Raw genomic sequence first — 27964 nt, 5'->3', positions numbered from 1 at the left:
TAATACATCAAAATCCTACATTTTTAAGATGTAACAAAATATGAAACGACATTTAAACAGTTAGAAACTCTAATGCGTTACAATGTACATTTAGAAATGCAATGTCATGAATGTAAATGCTTTTTTTGGAAAGAACATGAATGTAAAATTGAAATTCTTAGTCGCCATATTATGACATTAACCCTCAATCTAATAAAGAGGTGTATACAAAAAATCTGACATATGAAAAAACATATAGAGAAAGAGATCTATCTTGGCACGAAACTTACTCCCTTTTACTTTGTGTAGAATAAAATGTCTTACTGAATGATCTTTTTTATTCACATCACAGTAGCAGACCCATGGACAAATCCAAGCAAGCAAATGCATCAGAAGGAGAAGATGGGGTTGATTTGATCAGTAACTTGCCAGATCATGTTCTTCAGCTGATTCTTTCAGGTATTCCAAGTACTGAAGAAGCAATTCGAACAAGCATTTTGTCAAGAAGATGGAGGCATTTGTGGACTTCAATTCCATCTATAGACATAGATTATACCCGAGGATTAGATCCAGACAAGGAATTGGAAAGTAATGGATTCAAAGAGTTTGTGTATTGGGTTTTACTAAACAAAACTCTTGATTTGGATAGTTTTTGTTTCCATTGTGCGGATTACTACGATATGTCAACCATAAGGCGATGGATTCATGCGGCTGTTGTGAGAAAAGTGAAACTAGTTGACTTGATGTTTTGCCCAATAGATGAGTCTGAGGGATGTTGAGGTGCCCCATTGTCTGGTGACTTGTGGTTCTTTGGAAGTTTTAAGGTTATGTTTGCTCGGAGATCGTTTATGTGTGCCTAAGATTACAGGGTTTTCAGCACTTAGGGTTCTTGAGTTGAATGATGTTACGTTAAAAAAGACTGACGTGTTAAAATATTTTCTTGAAAGCTGCCCGTTGCTTGAGGATTTGACTTTGTTACACTGTGATGCTAATTGTCTTATTATTTCATGTCCGAAGCTCAAGAGTCTGAGAATCGAAAATCGGGAAAGAACTTTTGATTATGAAGCAGACGAATTCATAAATTGTCGAATGGGCTTCGAAATTCAGATTTCTTGTCCAAAACTGGTGTTTTTGAATTTAACTGGTTCTCTAGCTTGTCATTTTTTATTTGAAAATCTATACTCTTTGAAGAAAGCTGTGATTCACATTAAAGATTTTTTTCAATTGGAAGAACCCACTTTTGATGTTTTTGATGAACTATCTCAAGTGGAATCTTTGTCCATCATCCTTTACTGTGTCGGACAGGTATAAAATTTTATATTTCGTTTATTATATTTTGCAGTGTACTTTCCTCTTTTGCTGTATGTTCTGATACAGTGTTATGATAAAGCACATCATTTTATATTGTTCAATCTATTTTAAAATATGTTAGCCTACGAAAGCAAGACTTCTGTATACCAATACTCATTAACTCTATGAAAAAGTTCTATGCAACCTTTCCTTAGTAGTTTTGCAAAAAGACATGGTTGTCTAATGATCACCTGATATTAAATTTCATCTCGTGTCATCTCCGTTATGTGGGTCCCATATACACTTATTTTCCAAATTTGAAATCAGAACCATGCAAAATGAAGTAACATCATTAGTTGTGTAATGGTAAATGAATTACAGAACTCTCGATGAAAAGGATGAAAACTTTAGCCCATTTCATATGAATAGAAGACTCCATTTTTGGATTAGAAAATTAATCAAAAGCTATAAAATAAACTTCCTGGGTGTTGTTTCTTTTTGACTTAATGGAATTAACAGGGTTTAATGTACCTACATGCTTTTTATTGATTTTGAGTGAATCTTCATCATTTGGGTACCTTTATGCTTATTTATTGCCATGAATGATGAATAATAACCTTTAAATTTTTTACTTGTGATTGTGGTAGTGTTATTGTCCAAGTATAGATGAGCCTATATCTCTACCTAATCTCAAGACTTTGGAGATCATAGTTGATGACCCGCATGGAGTGTATATGCTCATCCCATTTCTCAAATGTTTTCCGGATCTAGAGTCTCTCCATTTAAACTTTATAAAGGTATTCTCATTCTCATTCTCACATCAAATGCTATTTTTTTTTTCAGTCTTGAAGCATGTCGCTCACTTTCACATATTCATAGAGGCTAAATCTTCCTGCTCTTTTACCTAAAATGGATCAGTTTGTTTATATTTAATTAAACGAGTAAAATAAAAAAAGTCAGCTCAATGGCTTGGACGGTTCAAAGGTGCCAAATGTGTATACAAATGTTTACAGCCTTCTAAATCATTTTATAGAAAAGAAAAGAAAAAAAACATATTATTATTTTAATAATATATTTTTTGCAGACATACAGTACAACCTCTGTAAATTAATTATGCGATCATGATATTTTATTATCTTATTTATAAATGGGACGCACGAAAAATATTCTCTTAGATAGTTTTTAAATTTACCGTGTATTAACTTAAAGTGGTTCTAAAGTGTTTAATATGTCAATAATTTATAGCTATAGAAAAACGGAAAAATAGGTCAACCTAATTCAACAAGACCCGTTTTAACCTATGCTAAAAAAATATCAGATGGGATTTAGACGGATATTTATGAACCCTAGACTGGATCATGAAGCAAATCATTTTTTCTATTGAAAAGGATTTGAACTTGGGACCTCTACCTTATCCTATTATATGAAAGAGCAATTGAGATTTGAGCCTACAAATATATTTTTCAAGAATTCAAACTAGTTGCAACTTTTGCACCTCAACATGTAAGACGTTTTCCTTTTGTTTGATGATGTAGTATGTTTATGGATTGCACGAGTTGAATCTAGAAGATGCTGAAACAATCAACATCTTGACTCGTTGTCTAAAAAAGGTTGAGTTTCTTGAATTCGATGAAGAAACGCCAAAACTAGCTGTAGCGCGTGGCTTATTGGAGCATGGAAAGGAATTGGAGGAAATGGTTTTCAGTTGGGGTGATGAAGCCAAGTTCCATGAGAGGTCAATGGAAACTATGAATCAAGTCTCAAAATTTCACAAGGCTTCGTCAGCTGTCAAACTTAGATTTTTAGTCAACCCAACCCCAGCTGAGCCAATACCATACCGGCCCCAAGAATAGCAGAAGTCGACTCGGATTGAATCAAACTCTTGCTCGTGCAACTCGTGTATTAAAATGCCCGGCTCGTGAAGCTTGTGAGCTTAGTCAAAATTACATTTTTACCCTTTTTTACTGCATTGACCAGACCCGTAGTCAAACTCACGACTCTAGTGAATGAAGGACTGATGTTAGAAGCTTTGTGTTAAACTGTGTAAAGTAGTGTGCTACCTGTTCATGTTATAGGTATACCCGATTTCTTGGTTTCATGGGACGTATGTTGTATTTGGATTTTCGCATTATCCAACTTGATGTTGTTCATTCACTTATAACTAGAAACTATCAGTTTGGTTTTCCAGTCTAGTTTTGTTTGTGTTATGCTAAATTAACTGCTTGTTTGTCTTTGCAACTCCATTTTTTTTTTCCTTAATGCCTTGTTCCCGACTTTTTTTTTTTTTTTTTTTTTTTTAAATTCATTAAAGGAAAGGGAAGGAAAATTTTGACAGAAAGAAAGGGAAGTGAAGGAAAATATTCATTATTCTGTGTTTCCGAGTTCGAAGGAAATGAAAGGAAAATTTTAAGTTTTTGCGTTCCCGAGTTAGGAGGAAAAAGAAATTAAAACTTAAAATTTTCCTTCCTCTCACTTTCTTCCCAAATCCGCCCAATTTGGAAGGAAAATATGACTCTAAAATTCTTCCCCTCCCCTCACTTTCCTTCCATTAATGAAACTCGGGAACACGATTTTCCTTTGACACCCTTCACTTTCCCTCCGCATCCTCCCATTTCTCTCCTTAAGTAGAACTCGGGAACAAGGCGTAAGAGTGATCTGTGGAGGAAAAAGAAAATCATTCGTTTGTTCTTTTGGGAATGGTTTCCATTATGATCCTCTTGAGTAAGAAAATTTGTTGGAAGATGTATTAAATTTTGGGTTAAATGCACACAATAGCAACATAATTTAGGTCAAATTTGATTCTATGTGGAAGTATATTCGTTCTTCCGCTATAGGCAATACACTGCCATTAAGTTCATATATTTGCCCAAATGAAAAAAAAAAGTACCTCGAGTATAATGGATAAACATATACATTTTTTAAAACATGATTTGGCTTAAGATTCATTGTTATTGTGTGAATGTTTGTTTCAACGTTGAAAGTAAAAGATGACCTCATAAATAACAATGAGTTAAGGTACTCTAATAACAACTTATTTACTTGTTTAGTTATGATTAGATTACAAATCTTGTTCACATGCTTTGTCAAAAGTTAGGGATATATCATCAATATGTTTAATTTATTGCACATTTGAAACCTAAAGCAATTCTCAATTGCAAGATTCGTCTCCAAAATTGTCGATGCTAAAAATGGACACCAGTCCAAAGTAAAATGTATTTGATTGGCATTTGGGATTTCAAACGATTCATCATACGTGGCATATCTTGGTAGCCATTACATTTGGGATTTCAAACCGCGTGTTTGGGATTTCAAACCGCGTGTTTAGTGACCAGGCAAAATTAGGTAAAATTACTATAACATATAACAATGGTCAAATTGTGACAAAAGTATTTGTTCAATAGCCTATTTAAAATGTTTTGATATATCATCACTAAATAAGTAATCTCATATATATTGATGGTTAATTATATTACTAACCAATTTTAAGAATGGCCTCTATGATGTGTTACATGGATGCAACAAATAAAATGTTGATGTCCAGGACAAAAATGAAAACACTAATGTTTTAAAAGTCAGTTCGAACCGCTCAGTCAAACCAAAAACATGGAAATGAAACGGTTCAACTAGCATCCATTTTATGCTTACTTCACAACCAAAATATATTGTTTTTTTTCAAAAATCCAGTTGATCCGATTAAATTAAACAGTTAAAACCCGTATTGAACTGTTATAATTGGACTCTGTGATCTTTTTCACATCTATTTAAACTTCTCTGATATCTTATGGTTGATAATCCGTTGCAGATACATTCCTTGCAATTCCAGAAAGTAAATATAAGAACCCTTTGAATATGAGATAATTTAGTAACATTTGACTTGATTTGACTTGATTTTTAATGTTCATATTGCCAACTTAAATGACAAAAAAAGTCATTTGTTTTGGATCTTAGATAAACTTTTCGCTATAGCTCAAGTGATGTGTTTTTATTACTAAAATTTGGTAAATGTTATGAGGCTAATTATGTGCGGTTAAATATTATGAAGCTCTTTGATACTGAAATTATGTAAATTTTATTTGGTATTGACGTTATGTAAATCTGAAAAGTAGGTTGATCCGGTGGTCAAACCAGCAACCGGTTATCAAATCGATTTAAATAAAACTCAATTTATAAAATTTTGGAAAAAACTGACATATATCCATACGCAATGACCCATAGCAGAGCCAAGCCACATGCACCATATATGTTTTATACATATTTATCTAATCTTTATGATATTTTCAAAAGTTAATTATATTTAAGAAAATGTTTTGTTATAAAATAATCATGACCCAAGAAATTTTAGCCCAGCCCATAGGCAGTTAAGCACTTCACAAAAAATATGTTTCAATTCAAGCAATCGAGAAACAACCCGTAACCCAGAAATAATAGCGGACTAGCAGGGCGCAATGGCCATGGGGGATGATTACGTAGCAGATTCAGCTCAGATTGGGCGGAAACAAAAGAAATTGCTCACAATCACCCCAGTATTTCTTTAAAGTATCTATTTAATCAGGTATCTTTCTCAAATATATATCATTTTTCTAATTCGAATATGGTTTGTTATTATTAGATTTTAGATGTCCTTTGTATACTCTTTTATTTTTCTCAAATACCTTAATTTTAGTTTTTTTAACTTGAATTTGGTTTGTTTGGTGATGATTATATACGGTTTATATGTAATGTCTGAAATTTTTAAAGCTTGGAAGTTTAGAACTCCCATGACAGTCATAGAGATTTAAGAAATTTACCTATGTGTCCTTTGAGGGTCAAGCTTAATGTATGCAGATCAAAATCCGGTTAAAGAGTAAAAATTAGCATTCGGCCTTCCCATGACATTAACCTTTTCAATATCTAAAAAAAGTATTTAAGTTCTGGATTTTCATATTTGATATAAATGCACACAGAGTAATCCGTGTAACATAAAGTTTGTATATGAGATAATATATAAACAGTTAGAAACTATAATGCTTTGGAATGTAGAATTAGAAATGCAATGATATGTCCTTTAGCTTTGTGTAGAAGTTGTGATGTCTTTGTTCACAATCCGTCTGAATGATTTGTTATGCATCAACAAAGTAACAGAGTCATGAAGAAATCAAAACAAGCAAAGGCATCAGAATGTGAAGTTGGGGTCGATATGATCAGTAACTTGCCAGATCCTGTTCTTCAGCTAATTCTTTCACGTCTTCAAGGTACAGAAGAGGTAATTCGAACAAGCATTTTGTCGAAACGATGGAGGTATTTGTGGACTTCAGTTCCCTCCATAGACATAGATTATACCCGCCGACTGAAGCCCTCAAAAATATTCAAAAAGAACAGATTCAAAGACTTTGTATATTGGGTTTTACTAAACAAAACCCTTGATTTGGATAGCTTTCGTTTGTGGTGTTCAAATTACTACAACATGTCGACCATAAGGCAGTGGATTCATGTTGCTGTTATGAGAAAAGTCAAATTACTTGACTTGATGTTCTGCTCTAGGGAGGAGTCTGAGGATATTGAGGTGCCACATTGTCTGGTGACCTGCAGTTCTCTGGAGGTGTTAAGGTTGTGTTTGTTCGAGTGTGCTCTATGTTTGCCTAGCATTACAGGTTTTCCAGCACTTAGGGTTCTTGAGTTGAATAATGTTAGGTTAGAAAAGTGTGATTTGGTAAAACGTTTTCTCGAAAGCTTCCCATTGCTTGAGGAGTTAAGTTTGATAGACTGCATAGTGTTTGAATGGCAAGATCTTTGTATTTCATCCCCAAAGCTCAAGAATCTGAGAATTGAGAACCATTATGAAGAGACTGGAGAATGCTGTTATACTAGGAAGTATTCACGTATTGAGATTTCTTGCCCAAAACTAGTGTTTTTGAAGTTGGCTGGTAATGTAGCCATGCGTTTTCGCTTTGGAACTCTATACTCTTTGAAGGAAGCAGTGATTCACATTACTGATTTATATGAGGCAGAAGAACAATTAGACACTTTTGAATATTTTGATGAAATATCTCATGTGGAGTATTTATCGATCAACATTTACTGCATCAAGTGGGTAGGTGCTATTCCCTTTCCTAACAATTCCTCATTTGGTTAACATATTTGCAGTGTAGTATTTTTCAAACATCTATTTTACGTATTATTAAGTTAAGATTACAACATTAATCAGGAACTATATAATAAGATTTATAGGTGTTGTTTTATTTTGACATGTTTATTATCATGAATCAGAACCTCCAAACCCTTGCTTGTTGTCATTATGGCAGTGTTTTGATCCAACAGTTGATATCTCTGTATCTCTACCTAATCTTAAGACTTTGGAGCAAACAGTTCATGCCTACAACTTCATGAATACTCTCATTCCAATTCTCACACGTCTTCCGGATCTGGAGTCCTTCCATTTGATCATTCCAAAGGTATTCTCATATCAAATGGTTTTTATTTATTTATTTATTTATTTATCACAATCTTAGAAGCATGTGGCTCACTTTCACAAATTCATAAAGGCGGAAAATTCCTGCTCGTTTACCTATAAAGGGATATCAATTTGGTTGTATTTTTATCAAAAGAGTAAAATACAAAAAGGTTAGCTACAACTAAAAACAAATTGTAAGGTGCTAAATGCGTATTCAAATGTTTATAACCTTCTAAATCTTTATATTATTATTATTTTTCTAATCATTGAAGCAATATATACTTTCTGCAAACATACCTACGATGTTGTTTATATCTAGTATTTGACCTACACTTCAATTCCAAACTTGTTTGGATTTTTGCACCTCAACATGTGTTTTTGTTTGGTGATCTAGGATGCTTATGTGTTGAAATACTGGAAGCTAGATGATGCTGAAACGATGAGAGTCTTGACTCATCATCTGAAAAAGGTTAAATTTCTAGAATTCGATGAAGACAAGCCGAAACTAGATTTAGCACGTGCCTTATTGGAGCATGGACATGCATTGGAGGAAATGGTTTTCTGTTGGGCTGATGAAACCAGGTTCCGTGAAAAGTCAATGGAGACTATGAATCAACTCTCAAAATTTCACAAGGCTTCTTCATCTGTCAAACTTAGATGTATAATCAACCCTAGCCAAGCCAACTCGAACCCAGCCCAAAACATATTAGAAATCGACTCGATTCAAGCTGAGTCAAGCTCGTGCTCGAGCAACTCGAGTGTTAAACTACTTGGCCGTGGAAGCTCGTGAGCTTTGTAAAAGTTACATTTTTACCCTTTTTGGTACAATGTATCGATTCTACTCTGGTCCATTGCACCCATAGCCGAACTCATGACTCTGCTGAATCAAGTACTGGTGTTACAAACTTTGTATCAAAATCTGTGTTTGTTGTAACTACCTATTGCCGGTATGGGTAAACAAGATTTCTTGGGTTTATGTGGATGTGTTTTAACTCGTTCATTTTTACAATTTTACTTATTACTAGAAAATATTAGTCTGGTTCTCAGGTCTAGTTTTGTTTGTGTTTTGCTATAATAGCTACTTATCTGTTTGTTCTTTTGGAAAAGACGTACATCATGATCCTCCGAAGGGTGTAATTGAGCTGTGTAATGCCAACTTTGAAGCTCACCTTGAATAAAAAACTCAAGCTCGATCGAGCCTGAATTTTCATGACCGGGCTTGACCTCAATAAAGTAATTGACAATGTTGAACTCGGTTCTTCCTGACAAGATTAGTTAATAAGTAAATAAAACAACATTAAATAAATTCACAATCTTTGACTTGATGACTTGACTTGTCCCGATATATGTAAGTATGAATAAAATAAAGAATAAATGAATATCAATAAGCTAGATTAAGCTTAAAGCTTGTGAGCTAAGGAGCCATGTATTTCAATACTCTAGTTAGGCTTGATAGTATACTAGAGTAGCCCAAATTTGACTACATCTGAACCCAACCGATTTTTGGTGTCTAATGAGTTGGTTCGAATCGATTACACTCATAAATCATCCTACGTATTAAATTTTGTTGGAAGATGTGTTCAATTTTGGGCGGTGTTATATTTTATGCAATCTATGTTCCTTTTGTAGATTTGGTGAAAGCCATCGCATGCAAAGTAGTAAGCACGAGAATGCATGCATTGAAAAACATGTGTTTATCTTTCGCATTTGATACTTTTGTTTTTCTCGCATAAGAGGAGGTGGAGCTCCTCAATAGAGTTCAACGAGTCATGGATACTGATTTTATATCTCCCACATCTACATATGTTATTTTCAAAAGAATTAATTTTACCATTCAGAAAATGCTAGTGCCACATCTTGTTGCCCGTTTGGTATCCGTCGATATATATTGACTTTTTATCCATGTTCATGGATATAAAAATATCTAGTAAAAAACAAATGAAGTTTCATAATTTAAGAAAAAAAAATGATAGTAATAATAATAATAACAACAGTTTTATAGGTTTTTTAAAAAATTAATCAAAAAAAATTCATGTGGACTTCATATTAGTCACTTGGATCTGAATATGTCATGTCACATGCTACATATTGTTGAAAGATATCATATATACAAACTTATCATTTATAATTAAGTATATATTTGTTATTGTATATTTGTTATTTTTTCTATTTTGTGTTTTTTGGTATTTTGTGTATGTTAAGTGTGCAAGATAAGAAGCACGCGGGTTGTTAAGCCCGGTTTGGGTTCATGGATAGTCTGTGGGTTTATGTTGATCCGAGTATATATAGTGAAGGTTGAGTGGTTGCAACTGGGTACAATAGATATTTTTCATAGTTCTTCTCTTTCGTTTGGTTCTCTCTAGATTAGGGTTTATACCGTAAGAATCAGTTTATTTTGTTTTACAAAATAGATTAGATCTAATGTGTATCTGAGAGATGAGTGTGATTGTAGTGAGATTTTCTTTTGTATTCGTTTGATGTAAACCAACTGTTTCATAGTGAATGAAATGTTGATGTTGGGAAAATCTTGAGTTTATACTTTCTTACATGGTATCAGAGCCTCTCTGTGTGACGATATTTGAGGTTCTTGTTGATTTGCAGAAGATTCATACAGGTTAGACTGTTCCTCTTCTATTTTGGTGTTTGTTCCTTCTTTAATACTTGAAATCGATTGTTTCTTGATCATTCGTTAATCGATTGGTTCTTGGAAACTCTCGATACTTTTTTTCTCTTGTTAGAATCAAGTTACTGCGATTGTAAGTTTCACTTTGCAGATTTGGTGGTTATCGTCCGATCCTTCCGGATCTGTGGTTTATACTTGAAGAAAAACTTCTCATCATCTGGTCTGCTCACTCAATCCCAGTGTTTAGGGTCAAAGTAACTCTGTCAGGGAACGGACACTCGTCTGAAATAACTCTGACAGAGAACAACCCTAAGGGAGGTGAGCGGTCACTTTGAACTATAAATCTCCTTCTGATCGCTGTGAGCGTTTTCTTGTTCCTTTCTCAACTCTTTAGTAGAATAAATGTGGGAGATCTGTATGTTTTGAGTGTATTAGTTAAATTTCTGTGCAGTTTTTTTTCTTGTATACCTGGTTGATCTGTATTGACTGTCTTGGGCCCCAACATACGTGGTGACCATCTGGACGTCATACAGTGACTGATTGTTAGTGTCTTCATTGTTTGTTTTTATCTGTTTGCTTTATGGCTGGTCCTAATGATCCTCCTGAAGGGAGTGGGAAGGATGATTTATTTAATTTTGATGATCCTCTCTATGTTCATCCATCTGATAATGCTACTACAACTATTGTTACTGTTAAACTAACTGGAAATGAAAACTTCCGTATTTGGAGAAGTTCCATGACTAGGGCCCTTAAGGCTAGAAACAAACTAGGGTTTGTAGATGGTACATTTAAAAAGAATTCGGTTGAGAAAACTAAAGAGACTAAGTGGGAAAGGGCTAATGCAGTTGTGTGTTCCTGGTTATTGTCTTCTATCAGTGATTCAATTTATGCTAGTCATGCGTATTCTGATAATGCACAAGAAATTTGGGAAAATTTGTTTGAAACCTATAATAAAGCAGATGGGTCTGTAATCTTTAATATTCATCAAAGAATTAATTCTTTAAAACAAAGTGGTATGACTGTGTCTGATTATTTTAATAAACTGGATGCTTTATGGAAAGAATTTGATGGTTTAATCAGTCTTACAGAATGTACTTGTGAGGCTGCAGTTAAACTAAATGATCATTCTAAGCTGATGAAGCTCATGCAATTTCTTACTGGTCTTGATGAAACATATAATCAAGTTAAGAGTCATATTCTACTCATGGATCCACTTCCTAGTGTCAAAACTGCTTTTTCTATAATTTCTCGTGAAGAGTCTCTTCAAAAGAATGGATCTCTTTCTAGTGATCACTTCAGAAGGGTTTAAGTTCTTTCTTACTATAGTGGATGATTTCACTAGGGCAACTTGGATTTATTTGTTAAAATCTAAAAGTGAAGTTTTTTCATGTGTTAATGCTTTCTTTAATATTTTGCATAATCAGTTTGGTATTAAAATTAAAAAGGTTAGGACTGATAATGGTTCTGAGTTTTTAAATCATAACATGAAAACTTTTTTTGAAAGTAAAGGTGTTATTCATTAGACATCATGTGTTTACACACCTCAGCAAAATGGGGTGGTTGAGAGGAAGCATAGACATATCTTGAATGTTGCTAGGTCTTTATTGTTTCAGTCATGGTTGCCTTTATGTTACTGGGGTGATGCTGTTTTAACTTCAGTTTTTTTGATTAATAGAACTCCAACTTCTGTGTTGAATGGAGCCTCACCTTATGAACTTGTTTATAAATCTATTCCCAGTTTTGAAAAACTTCGTGTTTTTGGGTGTCTCTGCTTTGCAACAAAATTAAATAATTTGGATAAATTTTCTGAACGTGCAGATAAATGTGTTTTACTTGGTTATTCTTTGGAACAAAAGGGATATAAAGTTTTAAGTCTTGACACAAATTTTGTTTTTGTTTCCAGGGATGTGAAATTTTATGAGTCAGTGTTTCCATTCAAGCTTAATTTTTCAAATGTTGATAAGTCTAATTTTTTGAATAATCCAAGTGACCCATTTTCCTATGATGAGCCTATGTTATCTAGTTCTCTACAAGAAAACAGTAGTTTAGATGATTTGGGAGTAACCCATCAATCTGATGGTGCTGGAGCAGTTCATGGTCTGGATGAGACCCCAGTTAGTGTGGTCAGCAACCAGAGTGACGAGGCACATGTGCCTCAGGTTGATGAGGATGTTCCCAGTTCATCTACATTGGCTGAGGATGGTATTTTAGGACAAAACAATCCTTCTGATGATCATTTGTTAGGTGTCACTAGGTCTGGTAGAAATATTCGTTTACCAGCAAGATTTGATGACTTTGTTGTTGAAAGTTCTCATAAATATGGCTTGAAAAAAATCTGTGAATTACTCTTGTTTAACTAATGAAAGTAAGTGTTTTGTGTCGAACTTGAATAAAACATTTGAGCCAAAAACTTATTCTGAAGCTTCTTCTGATCCTAACTGGATCAAAGCTATGAATGGGGAAATGGAAGCGTTATATAGGAATTATACTTGGGATATTGTAGATCTTCCAAAAAATAGAAAACCTATTGGTTGTCGTTGGATATATAAAATTAAATACAAATCAAATGGTGAGGTTGAGAGATATAAAGCTAGACTTGTTGCTAAAGGATATAACCAAAGGGAAGGAATAGATTATGAAGAGACTTTTTCACCTGTTGCTAAGATTGTTACAGTAAGAATTGTTATATGTGTTGCTGTAAATAATTCTTGGCCTATTTTCCAACTTGATGTTAATAATGCATTTTTATATGGTGACTTAGTTGAAGATGTTTACATGACTCTTCCTGAAGGGTATCACACAAAAAATGATATTAGAGTTTGTAAACTTGTTAAGTCACTGTATGGATTAAAACAAGCTCCACGAAAGTGGAATGAGAAATTGTGTTCTTCCTTATCTGATTTTGGTTTTGTTCAAAGTTTAAGTGATTATTCGTTATTTGTTAGGACAAAGGATAGCACAGTGATTGTTTTGCTTGTATATGTGGATGATATAATTTTGACAGGTAATAGCAATGTAGAAATTAAGAATGTTAAACTGTTTCTTAAGTCTAAATTTAGAATAAAAGATTTAGGTTTGTTGAAATATTTTTTGGGAATAGAAGTATTACCCACTAATAATGGTATTTGTTTAAATCAAAGAAAATATTGTTTGGAGCTTTTACATGAATTTGGAATGCTAGGTTGCAAACCTGTTAAAACTCCTTTGGAAGTTAATTTTGTTTTCAATAGGTACAGTGATGATAATTCAGATCTGATAAGTAATATTACTGAATTTCAAAAATTAATAAGGAAGTTGATTTATCTAACAGTAACAAGACCAGATATTAGTTATGTTGTTCAACTGTTGAGTCAGTTTATGCATAAACCAAGAAAATCACATCTAAATGTTGCTTTTAGGTTATTGAGATATTTAAAAGATTCTCCAGGAAAAGGTGTTGTTATCTCTAAAACTGATAATTTAGATGTTGGTTATGTTGATGCTGATTGGGCAAAGTGCTTGACAACAAGAAGGTCAGTGTCTGGATATTTAGTATATTTGGGTGGTTCACTTGTTTCATGGAAAAGTAAAAAACAAAGTACAGTATCTAGGTCTTCAACAGAGTCTGAGTATCGTGCTTTAGGTTCTGTTACTTGTGAAATGTTGTGGATTTTGAAAATTTTGAGTGATTTAGGTTATTCAAATTTAACTCCTGTTAAACTTTTTTGTGATAATGAATATGCTATTAAATTAGCATTGAATCCTGTTTTTCATGAAAAAACAAAACACTTTGAGATAGATGTTCATTTTATTAGAGAAAAATTTGAAAATGGTATTTTAAAATTAGTGAAAATTGATTCTTCAAATCAAAATGCAGATATTTTGACCAAATCTTTAACTGGTTTTCAACATGAGTTTTTATCAAAAAGATTAGGTCTTTTAAATTTGTTTTCACTTCATAATGTTACTAAATGATAAGTTTGAGAGGGGGTGTTGAAAGATATCATATATACAAACTTATCATTTATAATTAAGTATATATTTGTTATTATATATTTGTTATTTTTTCTATTTTGTGTTTTTTGGTATTTTGTGTATGTTAAGTGTGCAGGATAAGAAAGCACGCGGGTTGTTAAGCCCGGTTTGGGTTCATGGATAATCCGTGGGTTTATGTTGATCCGAGTATATATAATGAAGGTTGAGTGGTTGCAGTTGGGTACGATAGATATTTTTCACAGTTCTTCTCTTTCGTTTGGTTCTCTCTAGATTAGGGTTTATACCGTAAGAATCAGTTTATTTTGTTTTACAAAATAGATTAGATCTAATGTGTATCTGAGAGATGAGTGTGATTGTAGTGAGATTTTCTTTTGTATTCGTTTGATGTAAACCAACTGTTTCATAGTGAATGAAATGTTGATGTTGGGAAAATCTTGAGTTTATACTTTCTTACACATATGTTAATGATATGTTATTGCTGATAGACCTTTAATAGTCGATATGTAATTCTCCAATACTTTGATAATTAATAATATAAATGACATTTTCTACTATATGGACGATTTATGTAATTTTCTTATATTTATGATATTTTCAAAGCTTATTGTATATGGACGATTTAAGCCTTAGCCCTCGAGAACTGGGCCAAATCTGAGGCCCAAAAAAATGTTATTAATTCCAGCAATCGAGAATCAGCCCAAAATCCAGAAAGAATCGTGGTCGATTAGATGATTACTACTGCACGGAGCATGGATGATTACACTGCAGATGCAGCCTTAAATTGGGCGGGAAACAAAGGAAATCGTTAACTATCGCCCATTTGTTCTTAAACTAGTATCTATTTAAAAAGGTATTTTTCTCAAGTATTTTTTTATTTTTATTATCTAGGGTTTATGGGTTCTTTGTATACTCTAGTATTTTGATGAAATGTCTTCAATTTTAGTTTTATTATGGGAGTTTGGTTTGTTTGGTTGATGATTATATACGTTTTATATATTTTTCGTAATGTAACTATGAGGTGTTTGATGATCGGAAGCTTAATGATTATTTGCGAGTAAGGTTTCAAGTTTAGAACTTTGATTTAAGATATTTATACCAATGCATCCTATGAGAGGAAAGCTCAACTTATAAAGATCAAAATTCCGCTAAAGAGTAAAAAATTGGCATCCCATGACATTAACCCTTTAATATAAAAAAATTATTTAATTTCTATTTTCTAGATTGTTGATATAATTATAGTTTTAGTCTTGTTTCTTTTAGTTATTGTTTTAATTTTGAACTTTATATTTGTTATTCAATTCAACATTAGTAAAGAATATAAATGTATACAAAATAATTAGAGGTGGCAATCATGTCGTGTCGGGTTCGTGTCGTATCGAAACACTAAACGAGTTGAAAGTGCTCGACCATAACCCGACCTATTTAATTAACGTGTCGTGTCGTGTTAACCCGTTTATTTTTGTGTCGAGTTTGTGTCGGGTTTCGGGTTAGGGCTATACCTTGAAATATGTCGTGTCATGTGAGGTTAAAAGATTGAGCATGTTGAAAGAGTAGGAGTTGGGTAGGCGGAGAGGAAAAACTAATAGTTTGGAGGCAGAATAGATGAAGTCATAGCAAGTTCAGATGACAAAATTAAAAGAGTGGGAGTTAGGGAGACGGATGAAAAGGTCGCGAAGATGTGAGAGTGGTGAAAGAGACTGGGTAGTTTGGGAGAGAATGGAAAAACTGACATTAAGTCTTAATCTAGACGACCAAGTCATTTCAACATTACAAAACGACTCAATTCGAAGGTTTTCTTTTACTTATAGTTTTGGTTTTGTATCTTTCTAGTTTATTTAAATAATTCAAAAATTTTGCATATAAATAAACGGGTCATTTTCGAGTCATATTCGAGTTGAAATTCTCAACCCTAACCTTACCCGTTTAATTTTCGTGTCGTGTCGTGTCAACCCGTTTATTTAAACGGGTTGAAATATCTTACCCAAACCCGTTTATTTCGTGTCGGGTTTATGTCGTGTTTCGTGTCGTGTCAATTTTTGCCACCTCTAAAAATAATACATCAAACTAGTGTAATTTTTAGGTGTAACATGAAGTTTTCATAAAGTTTTCATATGAGATAAATATATATAGTTGGAAGCTATAATGCTTTAGAATGTGCAATAAGAAATGCATTGACAGGAGTGTCCGTAAACTTTGAAATACTTAGTTGCCTTATTATGACACTAACCCTTAATAGAATAGAAGTGCATTATGTAGATAGAAGATCTTAAACAAGAAAAAAGAGATTGATAAAATGTCTGTGTGTGTGTTTTGATTATCTGTCTGAGTGGTTTTTTATTCACATCACAGTAACAGAGTCATGAAGGAATCCAAGCTAGCAAATGCATCAGAAGGCGAATTAGATGGGGTTGATATGATGAGTAAGTTGCCGGATGATATTCTTCAATTGATTCTTTCACGTATTCCAAGTACCGAAGAATTAACACGAACCAGCATTTTGTCGAGACGATGGAGGTATTTGTGGACTTCAATTCCCTCTATAGACATAGATTTTACCCGAGGAGTGGGTCTCTCATATGGATTTCTGATATTGAAAAGTGACGTATTTAAAGAGTTTGTGGATTGGGTTTTACTAAACAAACCTCTCGTTTTGGATAGTTTTCGTTTATGGTGTGCGAGTTGCTGCAATATGTCGACCATACGGCGATGGATTCATGCCGCTGCTGTGAGAAAATTCAAACTGCTTGACATGTTGTTTCGCCCAATAGATGATTCTGAGGATATTGAGATGCCCGATTGTCTGGTGGCTTGCGCTTCGCTTGAGGTATTAAGGTTGCATTTGATGAGAGGTCCTCCAAGTGTGCCCAAATTTACAGGGTTTCCGGCACTTAGGGTTCTTGAGCTGAACGATGTTGATTTATTGAAGGATGATTTAGTAAAATATTTTCTCGAAAGCTGCCCATTGCTTGAGGATTTGAGTTTGATAGATTGCCCTGCCTATTCTCTTGTTATTTCATCTCCGATGCTCAAGAATCTGAGAATTGATACCCAAGAACTAGTTGATGATGATGGGTACGTTGAGGAGGGATTAGATATAGATTGGGCCATGTGTCTAAGCCTTGAGATTTCTTGCCCAAAACTGGTGTGTTTAACGTTAACGGGTTATGTAGCTACGGAGTTTCTCTTTAACAATCTATGTTCATTGAAGAAAGCTGTGATTTACGCTGAAGAATTGTTTGAAGTTGAGGAACCCATTTATGATTTGTTTTATGACATGCGTCATGTGGAATCTTTGTCGATCAGCCTTCGCTCTGTTGAACAGGTAGATTCTTATACCCTTATGTCATGTTTTGTCATCCTTGTATAATTGTATTTACCTTTTGCTTGATCGTTTAGTATAAATTTTGCACATTTTCTCTTTTGACACCTTAATCTTTCAAGAATTACATACCACGCTTTTAAGGCTTATTTACTTTCCTTAACAAGGTGCATTATCTTTCCTTAATCTTTCAAGAATTACATACGACACTTTTAAAATCATGATTAACATTCTCACATAATCTCTGCTAAGGTATTATATATGAATTTATGCACTTAGGGATCTAAACATGTCACATTATGCACTTAACATGAAACATGACATCCGGTGCTTATGTTTCATGTTTTTTTTGTGCAAATGACAATTCTAATTGGTCTTTGTAACCCTAATACTTTTTTTATGTCATCTTTTTTTTTTTTTTTTTTCCATATGAAAAGATGGGCTTTAGAGATGATGATGACCCTATATCTCTACCTAATCTCAAGACGTTGGAGCTTACAGTTGATGCCCTACATGTACTCATCCGATTTCTCACCTGTCTTCCAGATCTGGAGTATCTTCATTTGGTTTTTCCAAAGGTATTCTCATATGAAATTAATATTTTTTGGAGTAAATTACAGAAATGGTCACTGTAGTTGTCCAAAAACTGCACTCTCACTCCAATTTATTTTTTCTAACCATACAGTTCCTAAGTTTGAATTCTGTTACTGTTTTGGTCCCTGATGGCATTGGTATTTGGTACCATTTTCTGGATTTTTTTTTTATTTATTTATATAAATTAATTCAAAAAGAAATCAAAGTTCATGGGCCCCACTCCCACTCCCACCCCAACCCCACACTCCCATCATCTTCCAGAATCCAGATATAGAAATCAATTAAAGATCAAAGATAAAAGGACTAGGAAAGGTTATATTAGTAATTTCACGTGGGACTAGTCAACCACAGGGGCTGTTACCGTAACAAATCTATATTTAAGGGTTAACCGTTAATTTATTTATTTAAACAGCCACAGGGACCATTTCTGTAATTCAATACTCTGTTTTTTATGTATCACAATCTTGAAGAATGTGGCTCGCTTTCACTCATCCCATTTCTCACATGTGCTTTTGTTTGATTATCTAGAATGTTTATGGATTGGACAAGTGGAATCAAGATGAAGCTACACCTGAAACAATGAGCATCTTGACTCGTCATCTGAAAAAGGTGGAGTTTCTTGAATTCCAAGAAAATAAGCCTGAACTAAATTTAGCCCGTTCCTTATTGGAGCATGGAAATGAATTGGAGGAAATGGTTTTCAGTTGGAGTGATGAAGCCAAGTTCCATGAGAGGTCAATGGAGACTATGAATCAAGTCTCAGAATTTCACAAGGCTTCTTCAGCTGTCAAACTTACAGGTGTGATCAACCTAAACCAACTCAACCCATGGCTGGGCCCAAAAATACCAGAATTCGTCCTGATTCAAGTCGATTCCAGCTCATGAATGAAGCTCGTGAGATTTGTCAAAGTTACATTTTTTGTTTTTCCCTATTAATATAATACCTGTATCGATTACACCCCTACTCAAACTCATGACTCTACTGATGTTAGAAGCTTTGCGTTAAACACTTAAACTGTGTAAGTAGTAGAATGAATATCTTTTCATGTTATGGGTAGACCAGATTTCTTGGTTCGTAAGGGTGATTTTTGGAGGGGGAAGTCGTTCTTTTGTTCTTTTTGAAATGACGTCTATCATAATCCTCTTCATTAAGGAATTTTGTGAGAGATATTAAATGTTGGGTTAGATGAACACAGTAACAGCATACTTTAGTTCAAAACTCCAAATTCTATTGGTTAATCAGGGAAATTCTCAGATTAACCATTATTTCAACTTTTTTACACAAGTCACTATTTTATTTTTCTTTTTAGAAAAATCGTTGATATTTATAAATATTTTCAAAAGAACCATTGTTAACCTGTTGTAGCCCCTTGAACCCGGCCCAAAACATATTAGAAATCAACTCAATTCAAGTTGAGCCGAGTTTGTGCTTGAGCAACTTGAGTGTTAAACCAGTTGGCCCTTGAAGCTCGTGAGCTTTGTAAAGCTACATTTTTACCCTTTTTGTTACATTGTATCACCTCGACTCGGATTGATCACACCCCTAGTTGAACTCATGACTCTGCTGAATGAAGGACCGATGTTACAAGCTTTGAGTCAAAAACTGTGCAAGTAATAACTAAATATTCATGTTATGGGTAAACCAGATTTTTTGGTTTCATGTGAATGCTTGTTGGATCTGGATTTTTGGATTACCCAACAGTCCAACACCCAACTTGATGTTGTTCATTTTCACTTATGTTGAGTTGATTTCGAGTATTTTTTAGTCGATCTCGAGTATGAGTTGGCTTTAGAGGTGGCAATCGTGTCGTGTCGAAACACTAAACGGGTTGAAAGTGTTTGACTCTAACCCGACTCATTTAATTAACGCGTCGTGTCGTGTCAACCCGTTTATTTTCGTGTCGAGTTCGTGTCGGGTTTCGGGTTAGGGTTATACCTTGAAATATGTCGTGTCATGTGAGGTTAAAAGATTGAGCATGTTGAAAGAGTAGGAGTTTGGTAGGCGGAAATGAAAAACTAATTGTTTTGAGGCAGAATAAATGAAGTCATAGCAAGTTTAGATGACAAAATTAAAAGAGTGGGAGTTGGGGAGGCGGATGACAAGGTCATGAGGATGTGAGAGTGGTGAAAGAGACTGGGTAGTTTGGGAGAGAATGGAAAAACTGAAATGAAATCTTGATCTAGACGGCTAAGTCATTTCAACATTACAAAACAATTCAATTTGAAGGTTTTCTTTTACTTATGCTTTTGGTTTTGTATCTTTCTAGTTTATTTAAATAATTCAAAAAACTTGCATATAAATAAACGGGTCGGTTTCGAGTCATATTCGAGTTGAAATTCTCAACCCTAACCTTACCCATTTAATTTTCGTGTCGTGTCATGTCAGCCCGTTTATTTAAACGGATTGAAATATCTTACCCAAACCTATTTATTTCGTGTCGGGTTTCGTGTCGTGTCAATTTTTACCACTTCTAGTTGGCTTGAGTCAATTACACCCTAATCCTCACAATAAGGAATTTTGTTGTGTGATGTATTAAATTTTTGTAAAACATTATTATATGTAGAAGTATGTTCTTTCCAGAATTGGTGATGTTCATGTTCATCATTTTTGTTCATCTTTAAGGTTTAAAGATAACAAAATAACAACACTAATAATAATAATTTTAACATTTCTAAAAATTAATCAAAAAATTTCATGTGGACGCCATTTCAGAAGCAAATGACACTTGGTGTTGAAGTTATATGCTCGGTGACCTACTTAACATTTTTTTCGTTTTATCTGTAATGGTCAAATAAGTGTCTTCACTTTTCAATACTCAGATGATCAATAATATCAATAACCCTTTCTAAAATGGCTTTGGAGGGTTGTAAGACATGGATGAAACAAATACAAACATTGGTAGATTGGAAAATAAAAAAAAATGTCACGGACTCATAGATCAACAAATAGAAGTTAAACTATTCATGCAATTTACTCATTTATCAAACACCCTGCATAATTGTGATATTTTAAAAAGTCATTTCATGAGAAAAAATCCTTTTGTCATAAAGCGATCATGATTCCCATTTGTCATTGAATTCATTATAGTATACTGCTAGGCTCAGCCCATTAGAGAGCATGTAGAGACTAGAAAGACGTTAATAACTGAGCTAATTTGAGGCCCAAAAAAGATGGTTTAGGCTTTCAACAATCCAAAATAGCCTAAAAACCGAAAATAATCATGGTCGATTACTAGTACGATGGAACTAGGGATAAGCATATGGACCGGGGAACCAGCCGGAATCGGTACCGGAACCCGATGGAATCGATCGAGCCGGAACCGGGACATTATTTTTGTAGATTTTTGGAACCGGGAGAACCGGCAAAAACCGGAACCGTATGATGTTATTTTTCGAGGACCGGTTCCAACATTTGAAGACACGACAAGAACCGGTAGACGGTTCGGTTCTTGATTTTGGCCGAAGTCGGTTCCCGGGTCGGGTCCGGTTCGGTCATTTTGCTCATCCCTAGATGGAACAATGGAAAACAAATGAAATCGTTCCCCCCCCCCCCCCCCCCCCCCTAATTCTTAAACTCAAAGGCGTTGCATCTATTTAATAATTCTTGTCAAATATATTTTTTAAAATTTGATTATGTTTTGTTATTATTTAGGGTAGGTATGTTCGTTGTATACTCTTCTATTTTTCAAAAATATTTTTAATTTCAGTTTTATAACTGGTATTTGGTATGTTAATGGTTATGTAGGGTTTAATTTTTAGTTTCATTATTCGTGTGTAATGTTTGAGGTTTTTGTAACATCCCAAAAATCATTAGGTAAAAATTCCATTTTTATTATAATCAAAACACAGATATAACTTGACCCATACATTTAAAAGCATTTCTAACTAAAACAATTATTGGAGTTAATTCCCAAAATCACATCTTGAATAAAAACACGAGAGTATGTGTTGCGATCAAACCATGCTCTTCCCTTTCGAACCGATAGTACCTGAAACCATAAACCACAAACTGTAAGCACAAAGCTTAGTGAGTTACCCAAATACCACATACCACACATACCAATCGAGACATAAATAACATTTATATCATCAAGCTATACTTAACATACATATATCACGATCAATAAAGGTGTTATGTGTCATCCATAGTCTTGTCATTATGCCACAAGCCGCCTCGTGGTCTTCCTTGCTAAGTCGGGGGGGCAAAACCCGGGGTCTTACATACAAGTGTCAGGAGCCACCTCTTGATCTTTCATGCAAGCATCACAAAGACAACTAACATACAATCTACAGCTACTTAACTAATAATTGCCAAAGCTCAGACTATTGTCTTGCATATAGAATGCCAGAAGCCGCCTCCTTGTCTTTCATACAAAATGCCAAGGGTTATCCTCAGGTCTTCCTACAAAACATAACCAAATGGGCCGACATTGGTGCCTTCGACCCGTAGAACAGTGAGGAGACTCACCTCGAATGTTGAAGCTCATTGCAAGAAATCCCTAGTTGCTACCCTAATGACACCTCCGATCTATCAGATCAAAATAACACCCAATTAGCAATTGGGTTACATTCTAAGGCCCACCATCCATACTTGGGGTAAAATGACTATTTTACCCCTGACCCAACATGAACCAAAACTAAGGCCCAATTCCAAAAGATCCACAAAGGCCCACTAAAAATTGGGCCCAACCCCATATGCGCCTTATCATAAGCCCATAATTTCCTTAGTTACAATTCAGATTACCTCAAGTACCCCTTAGGACAAACTTGGTCAAAGACAAAAGCCAAAAAGTCAAGATCAACAATCCATGTTGACCCAACTCGTTGAGTTGACAACAAACTCGTCGAGTTTGCCCAAGACCCAATAGCTTAAATACATTAAGCTGCCTTAATCGAATCCAAGAGCTCCAAAGCTCAAATCTCGACCAAACTGAGATCTAAAAGGGTAAAGTTTCCAACTTTACCCCTAGGAACCACCGAAAAGGATCCAAACCTAAACACTAGACTTAAAAAGAGTGAGGCCTTAACCATTAATCACTTAATCTTCAAGGGCAAAGCACCAAAATGCAGATCTAACACCCTAGAGCTGGAAAACCATGTAAAATTGCCAACTTCACATTCATGCATGTATAGGAGAAGCTCAAATGCTCAAGAAGGGTTTAATAAGGGACTTAGTGAATGCATGAAACCATTAAATCCATAAAGTTGGCACCTTTATGCCAAAAGAGTCCATGAAAACCCTAGATCTGAAAGAATAAGGCTTTGGGACGTCCTAATCCCAACATCCATCCAACCCATGGCTAAAACATAACAATTTAACCCAAAAGAGAGATCTAAGCATCTAGCAATCAAGATAAGAACTTGGTACCTCAAACTCATTGTAAAATGGGTGGTGGTTCTGGATCCAAGACTTCCTTATCCAAGATTAGAAACTTCAAGATCTTCTACCTCCTTCACAATGCACAAAATAAACACTAAACTTTCTTCCAAGGCTCAAATGATTGACAATGAAGGCTACAACTCGATTTAGGGTTTTGATAACAATGGAGGCTGATCAGTGGCGAATCTAAGATTCAAATTCACGTGTATCCTACTTAAATGAAATGATAAAATAAATAAGTCAAAAATTTTGGTTAACGGGTTGGTTTAATAATAACATCATTGTAGCCTATTATTTATTAACTTTTAGGTGAATTTAGATGTTAGGTTAGAAGTAGATTGAGTTTGCGGGTTCAAGTATCAATTTAATTTAAAAAAACACTTATAAATGTATTATAATTGTTCATACAAATTGTCTTATTCCTAAAAAATCTATAAATACATCTTTGCTAGTACCATATCACTATAATATGAATACATAAACGGATTATATAAACAAAATGAAACCAGGAAAATGGAAGTTCTGATTGTGTATTATACCAAATACAATACACAATATATGTCTGACATACATCACAAAAGTAAGTCTACAAATAGGTGTGTTTTAGTTTCATGATGTACGCAATTATTTTATAGCTTCTAGTTTGTAGACTTTGACTTTTAATACCAAGAGTACGCGATAAATTGCTTCTACATCACAACACCAAGAGAAATTTAACGAGTCCTAAACAGAGAAAAAAAGAGCTTTACCTGGAAAATAAATCGAATGTAGGAGTAGGGAGATGACAAGAACCAAAAGTCCATAATTTTTACACCAAGAACGGTTCAAGACGGAATGCGATCACCAAACAAATTAGTATGAGTTTCAAATATTATTTGCTATTATATTTTTGAAAATATTTTGCATATTTAACTCCTAAATTGACGCTCTTACTTTTTTTGTAAGTCGTAAAGATTAAGAATAGATTACGAATTTACGATTGACAACTATGAAAGATCAAATTTTTTTATTGTTCTTTCTTTTGTGTTTCTCTTTCAAAGTTCAAAGGGTTTCCAATTTTTTTGATAACAGGTGTCCCACAAAAACTTATGGTATACCTTCTAAATAAAATTTCAAATTTAGGGGTGTCCATGGACACCCTTTATATAAAGGTAGATTCGCCCCTGAGGCTGATAAGGAGGTCAGCCAAGGGACTTAAGGCTTTTTAATAGGGTGCAGCACCCTAAAAATTAGGGTTTCCTTTCCAGCTGCCAACCCGCCGTGTTGGTTTATTAATCTTCGCAATTTTTCCATACTAGACACGTCGTGTTTGTCCCTCCAACACACCGTGTCTAACTCGAAAAGAGGCTTACTCCCCAACAATTTCTCCTCAAGATTTCGGGCGTTACAGTTTTTGAAGCTTGGGAGGTTAGAACTTCCCATAGCAGTCATAATGTTTTAAGATGTTTACCTCACTACAAAAAAATGATAATGACGAAAACGAAATGGCCACTAATAATAGAAGGTGTCGTCACTAAATGATTAAGTGACCAAACTTCTAGTCGTCACTTTTCATCACTATGGTTCTGTCACAAAAGTTGATTAGTGACCAAAAGATAAAAGTGGTCACTAATTAGTGACTAAAATATAATGGTCACTAATTAGTGACTAAAATGTAATGGTCACTAAATCAATGACGACCCGTTTCGTCACTAACTGTTGTCACTAATCACTAAAAGTCGTCACTGTTTTTATATAATTAGTGACCATAAAAGGTCGTCACTCTTTTGTCTAATTAGTGACCATAAAAAGTGGCCACTGATTTACCTAATTAATGACCATAAAAAGTTGTCACTGATTTTGGTTGTTATTTATTACATTTAACCCAATTAGCATTAAACTTAGTAAATGTTAAGATATACTATGATCATTTTATCAAAATATGTCATCGAATGATAATCATAAATTGTTCTTAAATTTAAACAAAACCCATAATACACAATATGATGTGTGTAAAACTGTGACATCCCCATTTTCACGACCAGAAAAGACCGATTTTGTTTATGCTTTATAAAAATCAGAGTATCTCTTTTAATAAAAATGTTGTGGAATTTGTTCCCAGAAAAACACGATAAATACGTTATCAAAACATTTCCAAAGAAACATATTTTATTCATTTTAAAACATTTGGGATGTCATTGTCAATACAGAAACATAAGAATAAATAGAACTTACATTCATTATCACTAGTGATCTATATCTCCTTAATCTCTCAGTGTAATGTGACTTCATATCAACACCTGTGATATAAATAAACTGAGTGGGTCAGGTTGGGAAACCTGGTGAGTATATAGGGTTTTCAACCCACAATAATATAATTATTATGTTTAATCTTCAAACAGTTAACCCAATTAACCATCCCCCATTATCTTCTTTACTCTTAAGGGTCTACTCTAAGAATCAGCTACTCCTCTTTAATTCATTCCTAAGGATCATCCTAAGGAATCGGCATGAAATCCATCGTTGCCAAGGTTTACTCAACGGACACTAAATCCATAGCTGCCAGGATTTTCTCAACAGGCACTAAATCCATAGCTGCCAGGGCTATTTCGTTTATCGGCAGTATCCACTCGCAATACATGTCAATGGGTTTTTAGAGTACACCGGTGAACACATCGTTCACAACACCTACAGGTTGCGAGCATGCTAGTGTTCCACTGGACTGTCTAGAATAGTCCGTGGTTGTCATCCATACTCTGCTGAATGACGGGGCCATCATTTGGGAAAAAGGCTTCTCACATCGTCCACCTCTCACCCTCACCTCACGGTCTATTTCACCTCTCAACTCATCATCCAACTCATACTCCATCTATTACAACTACCCATGTTTTAACCCAACATTATCGTAGATATAAAATACATATACAGTTTAAATCATTTAAAACATGTATAAAATCGTTTATCCAGCATAGATAGTAATTATACAGATAGTATTCACACATAGTATGTAGTTTATATAAAATACTTCATATCTATTTGTAAGATGAAAGAGACCGTGCACTCACTTGAATAGGTGGTGATTCCGAACTCAGACAACACTTCATTATCTCAAAACAATTTTCCTCGACAAAACAACGGGTTTTTATTAAAAACCGGGCTTCGCTGGAGCAGCGTTTCCGAGCCGAAAGCTTTTCTTCTCGGAGCCGTCGGGCGCTCCGGGGCTTTCTTCTCGTGCTAGGGAGGTTCCCTAGACTTGGGAGGGGTTTATGGAGGCTAGAGAGAAGTTAGAGAGAGAAAAAAATGCTTATTGTGTGTAGAAATAATGAAGGGTTCACCCTTTATTTATAGAGATTTTATAGTAAAGTAGCCGCTAAGTTTCGTCCGTATCTTCCTCGTACGAGCTCCATTTTCTACATTCTTTATATCCACACGTTGGTATTTACGAGGACTACAACTTTTATTTAGACCTCGTCGACTAATTCTCCTTCTATCTCAAATTTACAAAAATGGTATCGTATTTATCGCGCACGAAGAGTAGCGACTAAGCTTCGTCCATATCTTTCACATACGAGCTCCGTTTCCGACGTTATTTATATCCATGTGTTGGTATTTACGAGTACTACAACTTTCATTTAGACCTCGTAGGCTAATTGTCATTCTATCTCGGATTTACAAAACTGTATCGAATTCGCCGTGCTAGAAAAGTAGAGACTAAGCTTCATCCATAACTTTCGCGTACGAGCTCCATTTTTGACGTTATTTATATCCACGCGTAGGTAAAAATAAAATCTACAACTTTCCTTTTTACTCCGTCGGCTAATTCTCGACTGATCTTAATTTTAACAGTAGGAGGAGATTATACTGTTAAATGTCTGCGTAAAATTTATAACTTCTACATACAGACTCTGTTTCCGTCTGTCTTTTTACCGTTGAGTTCCTATTAATGAGATATTCAATTCTCATTTAGGTCGCGTAGGCCAAAAACCGCTCGATCTAAAATTCGAGTTTCGGGTTGTGCACTGCTAAGCCAAATCTTAGAAAATTCATAACTTCCTCATACGAAATCAGATTTGGGCATTCTTTTTTTTATATGTTATTGGTTTAACGTATACTAAAACTTTTGTTTTTATTTATAAGGCTAAAAAATCCTCCATCGTAAATTCACTATTTACGTCTCTCGGTGTCGTGCCGGTTTTGCTGTAAAACTTCGACGGACCATAACTTCTTCGTTATAACTCGGATTTCGGCGTTCTTTATATGTACGGAACCCTTGAGACGTATTCTACAACTTGGTTATGATTATTTATTCTAAATAATCTTTTTTCGAAAAGCCATTTTCGACCCCTATTATCTCTAAATTGACTAGCCCGGATCTACGGGCGTTACAAAAATGCA

At 34.5% G+C, this 27964-nt stretch overlaps 2 protein-coding genes and 1 pseudogene across 3 annotated transcripts; all 3 read left to right on the top strand.

Moving 5' to 3' along the window:
• Positions 1–142: 142 nt before the first annotated feature.
• On the top strand, positions 143–3515 carry LOC111905963 (putative F-box/FBD/LRR-repeat protein At1g78760; annotated as a pseudogene).
• Positions 3516–5659: 2144 nt separating this feature from the next.
• On the top strand, positions 5660–8733 carry LOC111905964 (putative F-box/FBD/LRR-repeat protein At1g78760). Of its 2 annotated transcripts, none has more exons than XM_023901697.3 (4): positions 5660–5821; positions 6391–7339; positions 7551–7700; positions 8094–8733. In XM_023901697.3, the coding sequence occupies exons 2-4, from the start codon at positions 6395–6397 to the stop codon at positions 8487–8489; spliced, it is 1491 nt and encodes a 496-aa protein (XP_023757465.1). In that variant the 5' UTR covers positions 5660–5821; positions 6391–6394; the 3' UTR covers positions 8490–8733. The 2 variants fall into 2 exon arrangements, with proteins under 2 accessions (XP_023757465.1, XP_023757464.1); XM_023901696.3 differs by having other exon boundaries at positions 5661–5821; positions 6385–7339.
• Positions 8734–16392: 7659 nt separating this feature from the next.
• Positions 16393–19747, top strand: LOC111905965 (F-box/FBD/LRR-repeat protein At5g56420). Its single transcript, XM_023901698.3, has 3 exons — positions 16393–17619; positions 18054–18194; positions 18739–19747. Exons 1-3 carry the CDS (start codon positions 16657–16659, stop codon positions 19093–19095), a joined length of 1461 nt encoding a protein of 486 aa, XP_023757466.1. The 5' UTR covers positions 16393–16656; the 3' UTR covers positions 19096–19747.
• Positions 19748–27964: the final 8217 nt, after the last annotated feature.

This window comes from Lactuca sativa, chromosome 7, assembly GCF_002870075.4.
Source record: "Lactuca sativa cultivar Salinas chromosome 7, Lsat_Salinas_v11, whole genome shotgun sequence".
In the NCBI taxonomy this organism is placed as follows: Eukaryota; Viridiplantae; Streptophyta; class Magnoliopsida; order Asterales; family Asteraceae; genus Lactuca; species Lactuca sativa.
The sequence above is the reverse complement of the archived record's forward strand: the minus strand, read 5'-3'. Positions and strand labels throughout refer to the sequence as shown.